The sequence below is a fragment of the Ambystoma mexicanum genome, chromosome 3q, assembly GCF_040938575.1.
Source record: "Ambystoma mexicanum isolate Mex_15411 chromosome 3q, UKY_AmexF1_1, whole genome shotgun sequence".
Taxonomy (NCBI): Eukaryota; Metazoa; Chordata; class Amphibia; order Caudata; family Ambystomatidae; genus Ambystoma; species Ambystoma mexicanum.
The window spans coordinates 254,470,877-254,488,553 of NC_090926.1; the positions used below are offsets into that span (position 1 = coordinate 254,470,877).

Below are 17,677 nucleotides of genomic sequence, written 5' to 3' on the forward strand. Positions count from 1 at the left end.
TTTGTGCTTGAGAGCTGCAACTTCAGAGAAATGCTTCTGGTTCCATAATGGAGGATATGCACAGTCTAAAGGATCAACTCAGGGGAACGTATGGCTGGCCCATAGGATGGTTCTGGGATTGTTCTTAGTGCTTCCAGCAGCTGGATCTTCAAGCAGGGGTCAGGGCTGGCTGTTCCCACTGTTTGAAGGGTTGAAGTATCAAATAAGGGTTTCTGGAGATCCGCAGAGAGGTAGAGCTTTGCTGTGCAAGTGAAGAAATTAATGCCGGTGATCTTCCAACAACAACTTCCAGATCCTCAGACAGCTGCTCTCCTTCTTGAGATTATTGGCTCATTGGCTCCAACGATGATCTGAAGAATGGCTGCAAGAGTACCCCTTTTATCCAGGACCCTTTTATCCAGGACCCCTTTTCCACCACAAAGGTCACTTGTCCCCAACCCATGAATGGCAAGGATCTAAACATTAAAACTGGAACAGGCTGCATAATCCTGGACAGCCTGTGGCCACTGCATCTGCCCAGCACCAGACACACCTAGCATGCATGTGGTAAAATGCAAAAGTGCACGTGACTATTAAACAGAAAACAATACATAACATAATGGGTGTATTTGTATAGTGCACGTTCACCATCCAAGGGGCATCTTGGCACTATTGACAGATAACAGATGTTTATTGTTACCCAACTTAATGGTACTCATTGTATCGACCTCAGAAGGATGAGGGCTGAGTGGACGTGCTGAAATTCGAACCTGGGACCATGAGGTCAAACACAGGTCCCTGTAGTGAATGCATCAGCCCACTGAGCCACAGACCTGGCAAAGCTATCTACTGCCATCAGCCATCTTGGACATATCATGCAAGTACCCACAAAATACAAAGTTATAGGGACACAAGGTATCCCTACCACACTTCACATAAGGTGGGGTGTGCAGGAAAGATAAACACCCAACTTTACTGTGGAGAATAGATAGCCCTAGAGACTGATCAGTGCCCCCCAAAATAGATGGGCTTAGCAAGGTAAGTGGAGCAAAAAGGCTTCACTTCTCTCCAAAAGTCACAAAAGGTTCAACGCAATAAAATTAATTGGGTGTCCCATTGATGTCTATGGACATTCTAACTGTAAGAATGAAAACCTAGCCAGGCAACCAACTGTTTGACTAACATGGGACATCACCTTTTTTACACTTGTAGAGACAAAGCCAGAGCCCTAAAAAGTACAATCAATATAATATCTCCATTTATTAACCAATGGAATTGTGTGTGCGTCTGGGCACCCATTTCCAAAGTACACCTTACCATTGACTAGATATAACACTAGCCATTTCTATCTGCTACACCCATTCTAATTATTGCTTCAGATAATTTCAGTTAAATCAACAGTAATCATGGTATCTGCATACGTTGGATTACAAATCTTTATGTCCTTTGATTTCAAGGCATCTCTACCAGCTTTGGGGTATTTTGTCACCAAACCCCTCATCAGGCCTCTGTCACTGCACCCATATGAACTCAAATCAGGAGATTACGTAGGGTTGAGAATATCCCCAGCTTGACAAGGTTTAATGACAGCATGTCTCTATCGACAGTGCCAAAAGCCTGAAAGTGATCCAACTAGGCAACAAACAAATGCTTGACCCCGCGGGCCTCTCACATATTTCGACACCTATTAAAACAGTTTTTCTAAAGTCCACCTATCTAAGACTTTATAAGACTAGCCCTTGGGCAATACAGAACTCCAACTCTTAGTATCAGCCTGTACCACTCAGGCTAAAGTAGTAATGGCAGAGCAGTCAGGCTTATCTTAGGAGGGAAGGAGGGCTGTAGGAAGATACAAAGAACGTGTAGCATACATATGGTCCAAAGAGACATGTATACAGTCTAAGACTTATGTAAAAATAATGGTTTATTTTAAATATACACAAGCAAAGAGAATTCTTTAGAAAGGTAAGCACTATCATAAACAATGCACACAATATAAAAAACAACGCAATACTTCTGGTAAATAAACCACAATATAAAAGACTTTTGGAATAGCAGTATGCAATTCAAGGTACGTAAAACACACTTTGTAGTAAAATATTTCACTTATTCTGTTTCAGGAAGGATACAGTTACATTACCAACCTTAGCAAGTAAGTGCTTTGCAACATATGTAATTTATTCTAATTGAGGAATAATATAGTTACAGCACCAACATTAGCAAGTGAGTGTGTTAACACTTGGAAAAGTTCCTCCACAGAGGCCTAATGCTTAAGCATTCCTTCCCTAATCTAGACATGAGTGCTCTCAGAGGCAGAAGAGGGCACTGGTGGTCCAGTGGCCAGCTGTAGGAAAGTCAGAGTTCCAGAGGATTTCTCATGTAACAAGTAAATACAGTACTTTGGAGTTGGCAAAAGGGTTCAGGGACTTCGTAGAAGGCTCCCTGAATGCGCACCAGTGTTAGGCCTGGGCAGCGGTATGGGTGACACCCAAATGTGTAAATCACCACCCTAAGCATACAGGAGCAGCACAACGACTCTGGGTAAGTATTACCTCGATCCCCACAGTACCTCAGCAGCGAAGAAGATGATGCAGGCGGACACCCTCACGATGCAGCAGTTACAGGACCCGGTCACTGGATTCTTGGTCTTCAGACGAAAGAAAGGACACTGGAAGGGATTTTGCAGTAGAAGTTGAGTGGAAAAGCTGCCAGCAAAGGATTCTTTGTTGCTACTCGCGGCTCTTTGATTTTGGTGCCTTTTTGAGGACAGCAGAAGAACAACGGTTGTCGGCCAAATTATTCAACTCGCTTTCTCGGGTCAAGCACTCTTATGAGGGGACTTCAAGAAGTGGACTCTTGCCTCTGGAGGTCCAGAAGGAGTCCACCAAAGTTTGAGAGATTCTTTCTTCAGAAGATGATGCACAGCACTCCGCCTCGAAGTCCCAGGGGACTGGCGGTGTGTACCCCAGGAAGGTCACAGTTTGTTGTGGGATGGCTTGAAATGCAGGTCTTCTTAACACAGATTGTTAACGCAGGTCCAAGGGAAGGAGTCTTCTTCTTCGGGACTCCTCCGTCGCATGAAAGAAAGGGTCAGCACAGCAGCAGTCACTAAGCAGGCATCTCTGGTCGTTGGAAGTAGCTACGACCGCTTTCTTCTCTTCTCTTCTCCCTCATTGGATTTTGTTCCAGTGGTTGACTTGTCTTCAGCCTCAGGGTCCAAGCCATTTATCCAGGAACCCAGCCAATCAGCACTCATGCTACATTCAGTTGGAACTGGTTTCAGGCAGGCATGCCAGAAGACAAAGAACAGAGATGTTTCAGACTCCTCCTTCGTTTCCTGTCTTCACAGACACTCTGGAGTTTCAGCAGGCCTCAAAAAGGATTCCTGCCGAACACATAGGTCAAAACAGGACCTCCCCAACCCAGCACAGCTGAAGAAGGAACAAGAAAGCACAAGCACACAAGAAATTATGAAAAAAGAATGCAGCCACCATTTTCGGTCAATGGTAACCCTTCTGTGAACTACCAGCGCTGTGTCCTGCAGGTCAAAATTACACAAAAGTCAGTAAAACACGTCCACCGCCACCAGCCATTCAGGTATGACTGCCACTGTAACAGAAATGTTACATGAGCAGTTAGACAGAGGATACAGTGTAACCCCTCAGCACTCCACATACGGTGAAGTGTGCTGATCTTGCCATATAAAATGTAGATGGGGTACAAAAATATCCCTCTATCATTGGGACCATTTGTTCTTACAAGGAAAATAAAAAGGGAAGCCCAAGGAGCTCCCCAGCAACACAATGCTGTGTGCTGCAAAAGGAAATTATCGATGCCAATAAAGTTATAGGAAAGTATGACTCTAAAAATAAAGTGTGTTTCCACTCCAATAGTTAGAGTTAAAAAAAGGGTGAGTGGGGTAAAAGGTTCTCACTCACTCCGGAACATAGACAAACAATCGACAAATCCAGCAATAAGTGCTGGGGGGGGTTTCACAGGTGAAGATGATTTGGCATAAAATGAAAAATATACACTAACAAAACTGGTATATCGAGGCGAAGCAGTGGTTCACAGTTGCCAACATCTCCCAACATGGCTCCTATTGTGCCGCTCACCTAGACCCACTGCAGCTTGATACTACCTTTATCTTGGGTTGTCTGCAGAGGAGGCTAGTGTGCTAGTCCTTCAATCATCTGGTCTTTACTCTTTGCCACCGGAGACCAGAACCAGTGGCTAGCCAGACCCAATCCTGACCCGACATCTTACCTCTGCACCCACAATTCCTGGACTGTTTTTGTCTCAGCTATCATTATGAGCTGTTGTTACAGAGGCTTTTGACCCCAATCCAGTCCTACAGGTTATCCTGGCTCCATGTGCACAGTGCTTTCTATGCTTCTCTGGCCACTACTGTTGTATGCTTACGAGCTAGAGCCTCACTCTGCAATCCTCCTTCTCCATGTCTCTGATACAGGAACCTAAGTACCTCTTCTGGTGGAGCCCCACAGACTTTGGGGCCTGATGGTACCGTTTCCCTTGCAGCTATGGTCTGTAAGCAGTATTGACTTGCCTATTAACTATAACCGTGAGATAACTATTTTGTTTATACCATTAAGAAATATGGCCAAAGTTCCTGCAACTCCTGAAACTCTGTAAAAGTAACCATACCGTTTGCTCACCTATACACTGCCATTGTTCCTTTATGCCCCTTGGGGAACTTGACCTTGCAGAGCAATCATGATAGTTTAATGTGGTCCTGTGATTATACATGAATCAATGCAATGTACTGCCAATGTACCTTCTAAAGTAGCTACACTTTGCTCGACTTGCCCATTTGTTCCTACTGGTTTCAGAGGTACCTTGGGTACTTTTTAGACCCAGTACAACATATACCATATTTTACACATGTGATACTGATTTTAAAGGGCTTTGAGAGTGTTGCATCACTGCTACTCACCTCTAGGGATCGTTACCAAGTATGCAGTAAAAACAGCGACTGTTTTTCTGTTTGTGAGTTGGGTTTTGTATAGACTCTTTACTGTTTTTTCTTGAAATACATTACATTATCCTTTACTTACCTCATAGTAAATTTGATCTATGGTTATTTAATGGAATGCTTACATTAAATAGTATGTATTGCTTCTCCTGTGGCCCGATTCATCCTTCTGTGTCTTTGGATATTCTGCTCCGCTGCCTGTGCTTCTCCATCCTATTGCTTGCCAGTACCTACCTGCGTACTGCTTGCCAGCTTCTTCTTCTATCGTCTCCGCTGCCTGCCTCCAGAAATTCTTTGCCTCTTACTCCTGCTTGTTGATGAAGTCGCCACCATCACATTTTGTGGCGTCCAATGTTTTTGCCTGTTGGCTTTTTCCCAGGGACTAATTGTCCCCTAGGTCACCTGGCTCTCTGTGACCTCAGAGGTCAAGGTGGCTTCTGGGACAGGAAAACCTTATCTGCAGGACATTCTCACCAGAGGCAAGGTAAGGGGCTGGGCAAATTCCTAAAGGTTTGCGACGTCCACCTTCATGTGTAGTAGTTATGCCAGATTTCCTGGAACAGTTACAGGAATTGGTGATTGCGGTGCGAGCCCTCACCGCAGAAGTGCAAGTCCTGAAGTCTGTAAATGCCACAATAAAGCAAGACATCGCAGCTAGGCAACGAGTGGAGTCTGCCTCAGGGGTAACCTGTTTTGATGGCAATTCAAAGACTCTGTGTTAGGGAGATGTCTTACTTTTTGCCAGACTTCTCAAACTTTTTTCTTTCTATCCTGATTGAGGGGAGCCTTTTTCCCCTCATTAATTCTTATTTGCCCTGACTTTTGGAACTCTGTTCTTTGTTTATTTATTCATTTATATAGGGCACCAAACCCAAAGGCATCTGAGCGCCATGCATAGTTTACATTTCTGGACGTTGAGATTACATTTCAGGTAATTACATTATGGTACGATTCACATGATTATTTCCTAAACATTACATTTCATACACTAAGGCATACACAGAGTCATTTATTTGCATTTTTTACAGAGCTAGGGTATAGCTAACCTGGTGGTTCAAGTGTTAGACCTCATGCACAAAGAACCTAGTTTTCACCTTTCTGAAGGTCCAGAATGAGGGCGTGTTGTTTTATCTTTTCTATGGAGTCTGCTTTCCTCCATAGCTCTTTAAAGGCATCTGTGTTTAACTTTTGCAGCACACACCACCTTATGTGCAGTGATGCTGGGAACCCTTTGGGTTGTCCTTTAAGAGTCTTTCTCTATCCTTAACAACTACTGTTCTTAAGGTTAGAGGGATACTTTGTATCCTTCCTAAAATGTTATCCTATGAGAGATTAGCACACACCACCTTATGTGGAGTGCTAAGGGGATAACTAGTATCCCTCTTCTCTCTGCTTCTCTGGCTTTTGAGTCACAGGGACAACCTTACAGTTTCTTTTTTTTTGTAATTTTTTAAAATTATTTTAAACAACGCACCAAACATTACAAACAATTAGGACTTCCATGTTTAAGTTTTACAACATTACATTACAGAGTACACTCTTCTGTCCTTCCCCCTCCCAACCCATTAACTCGAGCCCCTGTGTCCATATCATCAGCCTGTTCATCTTCAGACGTATCCGCTGCCTTTGTCTCTTCCATGTCATCATCACTATGGTCAGCCTGGGAGGGACCCGCCATCGAGGCCACCAATTGTCTCCATGCTATCAGGGGCCCCACCTCTCCCCCCCCCCCCTGCTGACCGCCTCGTACCAGGCAGCCGTTTATGCCTCTGCCCACTTCGTAAGGTCAGTCCACCACATCTCAATTCTAGGCCTGTAGGCTGCTTTCCAGCCCATTGCAATCCTCCTTTTGGCCAGGATGTAGGCCAGGTCCTTCATCTTGCTAATGTACCTCAGGTTGCGTGGTCTGGGAAAGCCCCCAAGCATGCATGCCCAAGCTGACTCTACCTCCAGCGTGATCTCTTTCTCTGCCAAGCGCATTTTCATTTCTGTCCAAAACTTTCCCACCTCCGGGCAAGCCCAAAACATATGTAGCATCCCCGCCTCCTCCTCCCCACACTTTTTTTAAAAACAATTTTTATTGTTTTTATTTTCATAACAAATACACCAAACATGGTAACTTTTTAGGAGGTACATGATCAATATCAAACATCACATTATACAGTATCGTTTTCCGTCCTCCCCCCTCCCTCCCCGCGAACTCGAGCCATCTCAGCCACATCATCTACATGAGCATTTTTCGGGAATCTCTGTGTTTGTTGACTCATCTGGGTCTTCTGTATCATGGTTGACCTGGTGGGGGTTTGCTATTGAGGTCACCAACTGCCTCCAGGCTATCAGGGGGCCCACTTCCTCCTCTCCCCCCTTGGTGACAGCTTCAAACCATACCGCAGTTTCTGCTTCCGCCCATCTCAAGAGATCCGCCCACCATATCTCCACTCTGGGCCTGTGGGCCGCTTTCCAACACATTGCGGTTCTGCGTTTAGCCATAATATTGGCCTTGTCCTTCATTTTACTGATGTGCTTTGAATGACGTGGCCTGGGAAAATTCCCCAGCATGCAAGCCCATGCAGACCCTGCGTCCAGTATCACTCCCCCCACAGCCATTTTCATCTTTATTTCCTCCCAGAATCTATGCACCTCAGGGCAAGCCCAGAACATGTGCAGTAGTCCTGCCTCCACCTCCTCGCACCCGGGGCATTTTTGTACAGCCGAGCCTCCAAACCTAGCTATTCTACTGGGAGTCAGATAAGCTCTATGGGTAACCTACAACTGAATCTGCTGGAGTCTCGCATTCCGGGACATCTTTTTATGGTACCTTTCGGCTCCAACCCACTGACCTTCTGTCATGTGTTCCCCCACCTCCTCTTCCCAGTCATGCCTCAACTGGAGCAGCTCGGTCCTCGCCCTCCCCCTCAGGAGCTCATATATCCTAGATATTTCGTGCCCACCCTCCGAGACATCATACATCGTTTCTATGGAGGCATCGGGCTCTTCCTCTAGCACAATCTCAGGCCACCTTTCTCTCACCAGTTTCATGAGCCTGGTATAAGTAATGAATTGGCCTCTATGCACCCCTGTTTCCTCCTGCAGCCTCTGGAATCCTAGCACCTTCCCTTCTTGCCATATGTCTCCAAGGGTGGCCAATCCCACTGATTCCCAGTATCTACGGACCGCCTCTAACAATTGGGAGTCGTCCCCGCATAGCACCGCCAGCGGGACCTGCTGAGAAAGCGGATCTGGGTCACCCAATGTTCTCCATGTCCTGCGCCAGACTTTCCAGCCCAGCTTCAATAATCCCCCCAACCTCGCTATTTTAGTTTTATGCAGCCATACTGTCTCCCTCAAAAAGTAAGGCGCTGATTCACCTTACAAAAGCCTAGTTTCTGTCGAGTATTCCGTAGACAACCACCTAGCCACATATATAACAGCTGTCCCGCTAAGTAATACAGCTCGGAATTCGGCAGGTTTATGCACCCCTTATCACATGTGTTCTTCAGTTTCCACAGGGCCACCCTATTCCTGGAATTGCCCCATATGAAGCCCCTGCACATGCCATGGAGTTTCACAAAAAAGCGTCTAGGGATCAAGTACGGGACATTCACGAAAAAGGGCAAGAGTCTGAGCAAGACCACCATTTTGAGTACAGCTGCTCTCCCCATCATGGCTAGGGGTAATCTAGACCAGAACGCCATGCTATTCTTAACTCCCTCCAGCACTTTCTCTGTATTATGTTTGTGCTCTGTCTCTATTTTGTGGTAAACATTTACGCCCAGATACCTGAATGTCACGGTCTGCCAGGGTATCTGCAAAACGGGCAGCCTCTCCAATGGGATACTCTTATACCTTCCTAGGGGGAACAAACTAGACTTCCCGGGGTTCACCGATATACCCGAGAGGGTGGCGTAACGATCCATCACCTCCAACACATATTGCAGGTTCTCCTCCGCGTAGCGCAAGTAGAGGAGCACATCATCCGCATACAATGATATCAGGTGTGTGCCCCCTGTTGTGCGGATCCCCACTTCCCCGTATTGTTGCCGCAGGCATATAGCCAGCAGCTCGAATGCCAGGATGTATAACATGGGTGATCAGGGGCATCCCTGTCTGGTCCCCCTGCTAAGTTGCCATTTATCTGAGATTGTGGTTCCGGTTTTAACTCTCGCCATTGGGGTACTATATAGCATCTGAACCCATCTAATGTATCCTGGTCCCATCCCGTACCCTTTCAGAGTCGCTTTCAACCACGCCCACCGCACTGAATCGAAAGCTTTAACCGCGTCCAGCGACACGATAGCCAGCTCGCCCAGGTCTCCCTCAGTTTGATCAATGATATGGTGTAGCCTCCTGTGGTTGTCTGTGATGTTTCTACCGGGGACATAACCCGTTTGGTCTGGGTGTATTAACTTGCCAATTACTCTCTTTAACCTATTGGCCAGCACTGCTGTGAGTATCTTGCTATCCTGATTGAGCATAGACAAGGGTCTATAGGATCCAAATTCCACGTCCGGTTTGCCTGGTTTCAGGAGCGGAATGATCACTGCCTCGCGGAGGGACGCCGGCAATTCCCCCCGCTCATAGGCTTCATTTAACATAGCCAGCAGTGGCTGGAGTAGCTCCTGCTTATATGTTTTATAAAACTCGCTGGGTAACCCATCCGGCCCGGGCGCTTTACATGTAGGCAGGTGTTGGATCACCGCATCCAGTTCGTCCGCGGTGATGGGGGCGTCTAGGTCTGCTCGTTCTAGATCATCTAGGGTGGGCAGTCCTATATCCTCTATCGTATCCAGTATTTCTTGACTCATATCTCCTGTGTCCTCGTATAATTGTCTGTAATACTTGAGGAACACCTCATTTAGCCTCTCCTGAGTATTTTGGATTTGGCCTTCCGCGTCCCTAATCTCTCTGATCACAGAGGGTGGGGTCTCATTCTTGTATAACCAAGCCAGTAACCTACCCGGTTTATCTCCCCCTGCATGCAGCCTCTCTGTGTATTTCTTATAGTTTAGTTTGCATAATCTGTCCCAAAGTTAGCTACAAGCTAGCTGTAGGTCCTTTATTTTAGCGCTATTTGCGTGGGTGGTCCCCTCATTTTGTATCAGGCCCTCCAGCTCTCTTTCTGTCTCCTGCAGTTCCCGCTCGATACCCCCTTGGAGCCCTTTGGATTTAGATATAGCTACCCCCCGCACCACTACCTTAAATGCCTCCCATACTGTCCCCACAGAACGTACACTGCCCGTGTTAATTTCAAAGTATTCCTCGATGGCCTTCCTCAAATCCTCTCGAAATCCCGCGTCCCGTAGAGCCTCAATTCCGAGCCTCCATGTCGGGATCCGCGCTCTGGGGGGTTGATGTCGCCACTCTATGACCAGAGGCGAATGGCCGGAGAGTACCCGGCCCTTGTATTCCGCTCCCACCATTTCTCCCACCATCTCGGCAGATGCGAACACATAATCCAGCCTTGTGTGCAGGTCATGTGGCGCCGCATAATGCGAGTATTGCCTATTCATTGGGTGTAGCCTTCACCACACATCCTCCAGGCCGAGGTCCAACAACAGTGTCCTCAGCGCTGTATCTGCTGGCACCGGCTTTTCTGATTTGTCATCTGACCTATCTATCCTGGGATTCAAAGTGCAGTTAAAGTCCCCTCCCCACACCATCGCGCCGCCCACCAGAGGGCTAATTTTACCATATAAAGACCTAATACATGCTGCTGTATCATGGTTAGAGGCATACAAGTTTATGATATTCACTTCTCAGTTCTCCAGGAGTCCCGCCACCACCACCATTCTGCCCTCTGGGTCTATTGTCGAGCTAAGCAGCTGAAGTGGCACATGCGGTGCCACCCACGTGATCACCCCTCTTGCATATGCCGAGTATGTGGCCCCTATGGTTACCCTTCCATTTCCTCCTAATGACCTCCAACTTCTCCTTGGTGAGGTGGGTTTCCTATAGCAGGGCTATCCCAATCTGCATCCTCCTTAGGTACATCATCACCTTATTGCGTTTTAGATAGCTATTAAGGCCCCACACGTTCCAGGTCACAATTCTAAGATTACCCGATGCCATTGCTTTGTTCGACATTTCCATGTAGTCTCGTACACCGTCCCCGTCTATTTAGGCTCATTCTCCCCTTCAAACCTCCCCTAACTACAAACACCCCAAACACCCTTAACACAACAAACTCCCCAACCTCCCACCCTCCCCCCTCTCTATCCCAACCCAACAGCACAATCCGCAACTGTAACTGTTGCCCAGCTCCATCTCTGGATCTCAGGCACCCCGCATCTAGCTCTTTCCGGCCCTTGCCTGTACTCGAAGCTCCGCAGGGTGAGGCCGCGCTATTGGCTAACCTACCGCAACTACCAATAATGTTCGGGGGGTAGGGTGCTCTCGCCCTGCCGCTCCCATCTTGCATCAGTTCAACCGCACATTGCTACACAATTTGTGTATGTATACGCGCTAGTATATTCCAGTTCCTTAAGTTCGTTACAGTCAATGGTATACCAGTCAGATATCAATCCTACTTAGTGGCTCCCCTTAGCCTTAATTTTTATCATAAGCGCTGCTGGGGTGCTCACTCTACGCCATCTCAACATAGATACAGTTTCCCAGTCACTTATCGTGTTTCTCTTGAGACTGCTCCGTATCCCGTTCCGGGCAGCCCTGCAGGTCCAGCCATGTTGTTGCTTCCTCTGGGGTCTCAAAAAAATACATTTTACTCTTGTGCAACATCTTCAATTTCGCGGGGTACAAAAGCATGTAATTTATACCAGCCATGCGCAGCCTCCTTTTGATCGCCACGTAGCTGTACCGTTGCCTCTGGACCAGCATTGTGTAATCAGGATACGCCGTAATAGTGCTTGAAGCCCTTTCAATCGTTCCCCCTTCACGGAAATATTCCAGTATCTTCTCACAATCTTTGTAGTTCAGTATTTTGGCGATTATCGCCCGTGGGGGGAGCTCCAGGTTTCGGCTTCCTCATAAGGGCTCTGTGCGCACGTTCCACTGCAAATCCTTGCTAGAGTTTTTCGGCCCCTATTTCTTGTAGGAGTAGGTTCTCAACGTAGTCTGTGAGGTCTTGTCCTTCTTCCCCTTCCGGCAAGCCGACCATGCGGATGTTATTCCTTCTTGCTCTCCATTCCGCTTCCTCCGCCCGGTTCTCTAGGTTAGCTACCTGTTGTTTCAGCACATGAACCTCCTTAGCGTTGTTGGTGCTAGTGTCTGTGTTGATTTGCACTGCGCTCTCCAGGCTGCTCGTTCTCTCCGCTAACGCCCTAACATCTTGCCTTAGCAGGGTGACTTCTATGCCTACTGTGTCTATTTTAGCCTCGAGTGAAGTGTGCAGGTCTGAAATCACTGTCCCCCATGAATCTCTCAGCTCTGTGATGGCAGCTAATATTTGGTGGTTGTCAGTGCCTACGGTGCTTTCCTCTGACGCTGTCAGGCCTTTGGGTGCTATGGCCGCAGGAGACTGTTGTGTTTTGGCAAATGCCTCCATTGTGGATTGCTTGTTCTTGCTTACGGCCCCTCGCCCCGCCATCTTGCGGCCTGAGTTATGCGCCTTATGTTGCTTATTCTCAGGTGTGTTGATCCTGCTCCTCCGAGTTGGTACGTCACCAGTGCATCTCCCCGGGTCTGGGGCAGCTATCCCAGAAGAGCCCCGGCACAAACTTGCGTTTGCTGGGCTATTCCTGGAATGGATTGTGTCTTCCCACGTTTCGAGTTGTCTTATTTAGTCTTAGAGGCTCCACCTTCCCTTGTTATGATCACCTTGTCTGCCAGGCTCTTTGCATACTGCACATCACTGTTTGGATCCACAAAGTCTCTCTTACATCTACGTCCGCTAGGATTCACTCTGTATCTCGTGCCTTACTGTAGTGGCATCCACTCCTTACCCCTTTAACTCCACAGGGGTCATCTGCTCATCCTCAGCCCCTTGGAGTATCCACTGCTCCCACTGCTGCATTTCTCCTGGTCCCTCGGTGCAATGTAGCATTTTCTTGCTACCAGTTCAATTGTCTTAGATTGTGTCCTCCCGTAGCCGTTTCTACCAGGGGCTCATTTCCGACACTACCAGCCGTTATCACTCCATAAGCAGCCTTCATTTGCCTCTGCTGCCATGCTGCTTGAACTCCACGTTGTGCTTGTTAGCTCGGCTCACACGTTCTATTGTCTCCCGTGCAGCTGTCCCGAGCTGCCGTATCCAGTACAGGCCTCAGCTTTTTGCCTTGCGTCGAGCGCCCGCAACAGTGTTTCTTTAGATATCAAACAATTCCTTATATGAACTTTTCTAATCCTTTGAACAACTTTAACAAAAAACATACTTAGCAAACTTTTCATAGAACCACCCTAAAAACAGTTATAGTTCAAAAACGAAATAAGTATCCGTAACGGCAGTCATCTTGGATTAATTACATCACAAGGTCCTCTGTCGCAAATTCAGACAAAACACCTGGTAGTAGATGATTGTATGCTTCATTATCAATGCATGCCCAGTAGGCATACCCTCCCTTCATTCATTTTCTAACAGATGCCCCTTAACTACATGCTGATCCCACGAGCTTTGCCGGACAGCATAGCAGATGATACTCTGGAGCCGACTGATGATGATTTACGATAACTCTCTGCTATGAGCACTGGGTGACATCTACCTGACAGATATTAAATGCTGGAAAGACTGACATTATTATTTTTGAGGAGATTAAATTGTCCGGCTAACTTCTTTTGGCCCAGTACCCTTCAGGAAAGCATGTACATTATTCATCTTACCCCATGTTTACTTGCTGTACTGGTAGGAGTAGGCAGCATGTTCAGAGGTGTTTTCCATGGCGACTTGCTGTGGCTGCTGGCCGCTGCTGTCCTGCGCATGAAGGAAAGACAAATATAAGTTGTAGAAGCACACAGAAGCCACTCACAAAAAGGGAAAAAGTATGGAAGAGGAGAATGGCTGATGGAGGGCAGGATTCGGCTGCATTGACAATGCAGTGCGCAGCTATCCATGGTGGATTGGCAAAGCTGCATGTGGATTATTAGTACTGAAATAGCATGGTTGAACCTGGTCAGGATCGAGATGCAATAGAGGAACCGTGTATGGTTCACATCATTGGACTATCAGCAGGTATTGAGGTCCACTGGACGAGCTGTGTGACTGGAGCAATACCAGAAGAGCATGGCTTTTTGCCAGTCTGCAATGTGGTCCAATGGCACACCTGTTGGGCCAGAGTACAGAAATAACAGAAAGTGCTGCAGGTGATTTCATCACTGTTAGGGTGAGATCTCCATCCTTACTGTGATTGGTATAGATACATGATGCTGGCCGGGCCATCCGGGACATACAAAGGGACTGACTTACCTCCACGGAGACACTGGAAGGCACAGGTGTGTACTGAGGGATGTATGTCCCCTGCATAGCTGCGGCTGCAGGCAGGTACTGTGGAGAAAAAAAGAAGAGTTGATGGAGGTCAGTCCATGCTAAGACTGTGGGGCTCGCAGGGATGGAACCCACAATAGAGGTGGCGAAAGCGCAGACGGGGGGAGTGTTCCATCGAGGAGCTCAGACTTGGAGCGGGCCTAGGGATGGGCCATCTTGCCTTGCTGTCACCCAACAGAAAGATGCATTGCCACAAAGACTTATTTCACTCCACATTCTGAGGTTTTGGCACCATAGGCCTGGAGATTTGAGAAGACATCAGAAAATGAAAGCAAGCGATGAACATGTACATTCTCTGTGGGGACTATCACTGGCAGCGCTAATAGATTTGATATTAAACAGACTGGTTTCAGTGTTCTTTCTGTGGGTTCGGTGTCTTTTACTGGTGTGTGCCACTTATCTCCTTCAGCCTGTCCCTCTCCAAAGGGCCCCTACGTCCCAGCACTCAGAGGAAGAGAGGCTGTCAAGAGAGCGAGAAAGAGAGAGCTAGGGCGAGAGAGATATTAAGGGAGATTTGATCCCTACGTGATGGTGTGCAATGGCTCTAGGGCTTGATATTTACTACCACTTACGATTCCCACTCCATTCTACTGCAATGTGTGTTCTTGGTGTTGTCTCGGACTCTGCATTTACATTTGTAATTGGTCTGTGACTTGTGTGATCTTCCCTATTCCTCTGACAGGCTCTGCTATTTATTGCATCCAGGAAAAGTGGCCATGATGGTTGATCCCTAGGAGATGGTGTAGAAAGGGAATGGTGCTCTGGAATCTTCTGTCTGACTGCATCCATAGTGAAGCCAGCGTCCCATCACACCAGTGCACAGAGGACCGAGCGAGAGGAAACACACAACTTAGTAAAAGAGTGAAGGTAGCCAACCAGTGGACTCCTACTTCCATTGCTTGTCACTCCGGGGATGTTCTTGACAGCAGGGCCTTCTCTACAATATCTATGTAGAGAATGACCTACGTTGGGTGCTCAGTGGAAGAGGAACATGTAGCTACAGCACCGGGTTCTTCATCGCCCTTTCTGAAAACCCCCTGCAGACTCACCCTGCTAACTTATTCTAGGGCAATTCTTTCCAGCGTGGTTCAGGACAATACCAGAGTTGCTCCCCACCCTGCGTCCCCCTTTAAACTCTTAAACTGAGGCAATGACGCTTGTTTTCTGGGTTTGTAACTGTGTATACTAGATTGTGGTATGGACGTCCCCGTAAAACATTTGTAAATTAGTCTGACATTGTTTAAATGTCTACATGCTTTGATTCAAGAAGTGGGTGCAGTAAAGATGCCGCGATTGTGCCTCTGCAATTCACGGCAGTCTCTGCCTTCTCACCGCTCCGCTCAGTGGGTCTGTTAGAGCAGGCGCGTGGCTCACCCGGCACAACCTTCTTCCAGGAAAATCAGATGAATGCCGAAGCATCGAGTGCAAGACCCATGGCGTTCCCAACAGAAAATCGCAATATAATGCGACAAACTCAAAGTATTAACACTGGGATACTGCCTTCAATTATACCATAGCAGGGTATTGCTGTAATAATTCAACCCTTACTTGCAAAAGGTCCAGCATTATTGCAGCGACTGCACTACAATGCAAACAACCAAGGGCATCGTGATAACAGGCCAAATCCAGAGCATTACTAACGGAATACTGTCTTTGAGTTGCAGCATGGTGCGTATGCCACACTACACGGCATCGGGGGCTCGGAATGCGGGCATTTCACCAGCAGATAACACCCATTCGAAGCCATTTCCTGTGCCACACCTCTGGGGTGCTAACAGGCATTAATGGCGAGGTCACAGGGCTCCACTGACCAATAACGGTCCAGCAGCCCGAGTTGATAGGCCCGAGGCCCAGTGCTTTCAATGGGAATAAAAGAAGCGCAGGTACTCGCCAAGCTAGGAAGCCGGACATTCCGGCATGGCACCTTGGGCACAGGTCCCTCTTACGAACACCCTATCGTTTGCAGGCAATGCCCAGCGAGATTAAATGACGTGCCACAGAGCACACACTGAGCATCTGAGATCTTTTCACACAAACTTCCAGTTTGTTGCTATGCATTGTGTTAAGAAAGTTTGAATATCTATATTAAATGAGACTTTCTTTTTCATGTATCAAACTAGCAGATGATCATAGCTGTAAGGCTAGTTTTAGGAGGGGACGTTTATTATTGCTGGCTTTCATTGCCTAATGAGAAATTCGGTAGGTAACTGGAGCTGTGTGCAAGATTTCAGTCAAAAACGTTCCAGCCCAACTGCAATTACTTAAACATTTACATATAAGAATAGGCACTGCTAATAACAAATAAACGACTTAAAAAAGTAATTTCCCAGGCTTCCCAAATACCTGCAAGTGTGCCCAGCCAGAGAAGCAAGAGTGCCAATGTGTAATGTGAAGCGCCTGGGCCCACAGAAGGATGGTCACAGCCCCCTCTCCCTTACCCCCCTGCTGGCGCAAAGGTCTGGTATTATGTGTGCCTCATTAAAGTCCAGTTGCCTGCAGGCCCGCGGGCGCTTTACACATGCACACATAAATGCACCCCCCCCCACTGTTATAGATGTTGGCGCATTTTAAATCTCAATATAACCCAGTAAATTTAGAAGATGTGGTAACATTTAAGAGACGCATTTGAAGAGGGGTTGGCTGGGTTGTAACTTTGTAAGCTCTCCCATAAAGGATTTTTTGCAAAACATGTTTCAGAAGCTTGCAATTGTAAGACATGTTGGCACGCTTTGTTGTCCAAAATAAACATGACTTTGAAGAGAAGTGTGATTCTGAGAGGGGTTTGTTTGGGCATTTTCCACGCAGACCAAAAATGAATACATATAGTCACCAAATGCTCCCTTTCAGAATAAAACGTTCATTGTAGGATCATTAAAATGCCCCCCAAAACAACAAGAACGTGCCTCCAAAATACGACTGGGCATTCCATCTTTTCATGAAATGCCCAAAGATGGACATCCAATGTTAGCCCTGAATATGAGCATCACGTGACCCCCAGGAGCCACGACCTGCCTCCTAACATATCTCCCCCAGCCCCCACCGCTTCGATTCTTTCCAGTTCCTCGCCCCAAGGGCATCAGTCCCATATGGGCCGGATTTATCTTTCGCTTTGAAGCGTCTCGCTTTATTAGCACTGCTCGCACTCTTGCACTGCCCACCTCTCTCGACATCTCGCCCTGGACCCCTCTGTGAGCCCCTGTATCTCTCTCTCTCCTCCTCAGCCTATGGCTGCTCCTTAAGCGAGTATTTACCACCTGCTCGCAGCTCATCCA

At 47.3% G+C, this 17,677-nt stretch overlaps 1 protein-coding gene across 3 annotated transcripts in view; it reads right to left on the minus strand.

Annotated features, from left to right (window-relative positions):
* Window positions 1-17,677, minus strand: part of RBMS2 (RNA binding motif single stranded interacting protein 2) — a 502,218-nt gene that overhangs the window by 12,560 nt on the left and 471,981 nt on the right. For all 3 annotated transcript variants that reach the window (XM_069653688.1, XM_069653686.1, XM_069653687.1), the window contains 2 exons: window positions 14,328-14,405; window positions 13,745-13,835 (listed from right to left, as the gene is read on the minus strand). In XM_069653688.1, the coding sequence (XP_069509789.1) occupies window positions 13,752-13,835; window positions 14,328-14,405 (162 nt within the window). In that variant the 3' untranslated portion in view covers window positions 13,745-13,751. The remainder of the gene's footprint in view (window positions 1-13,744; window positions 13,836-14,327; window positions 14,406-17,677) is intronic.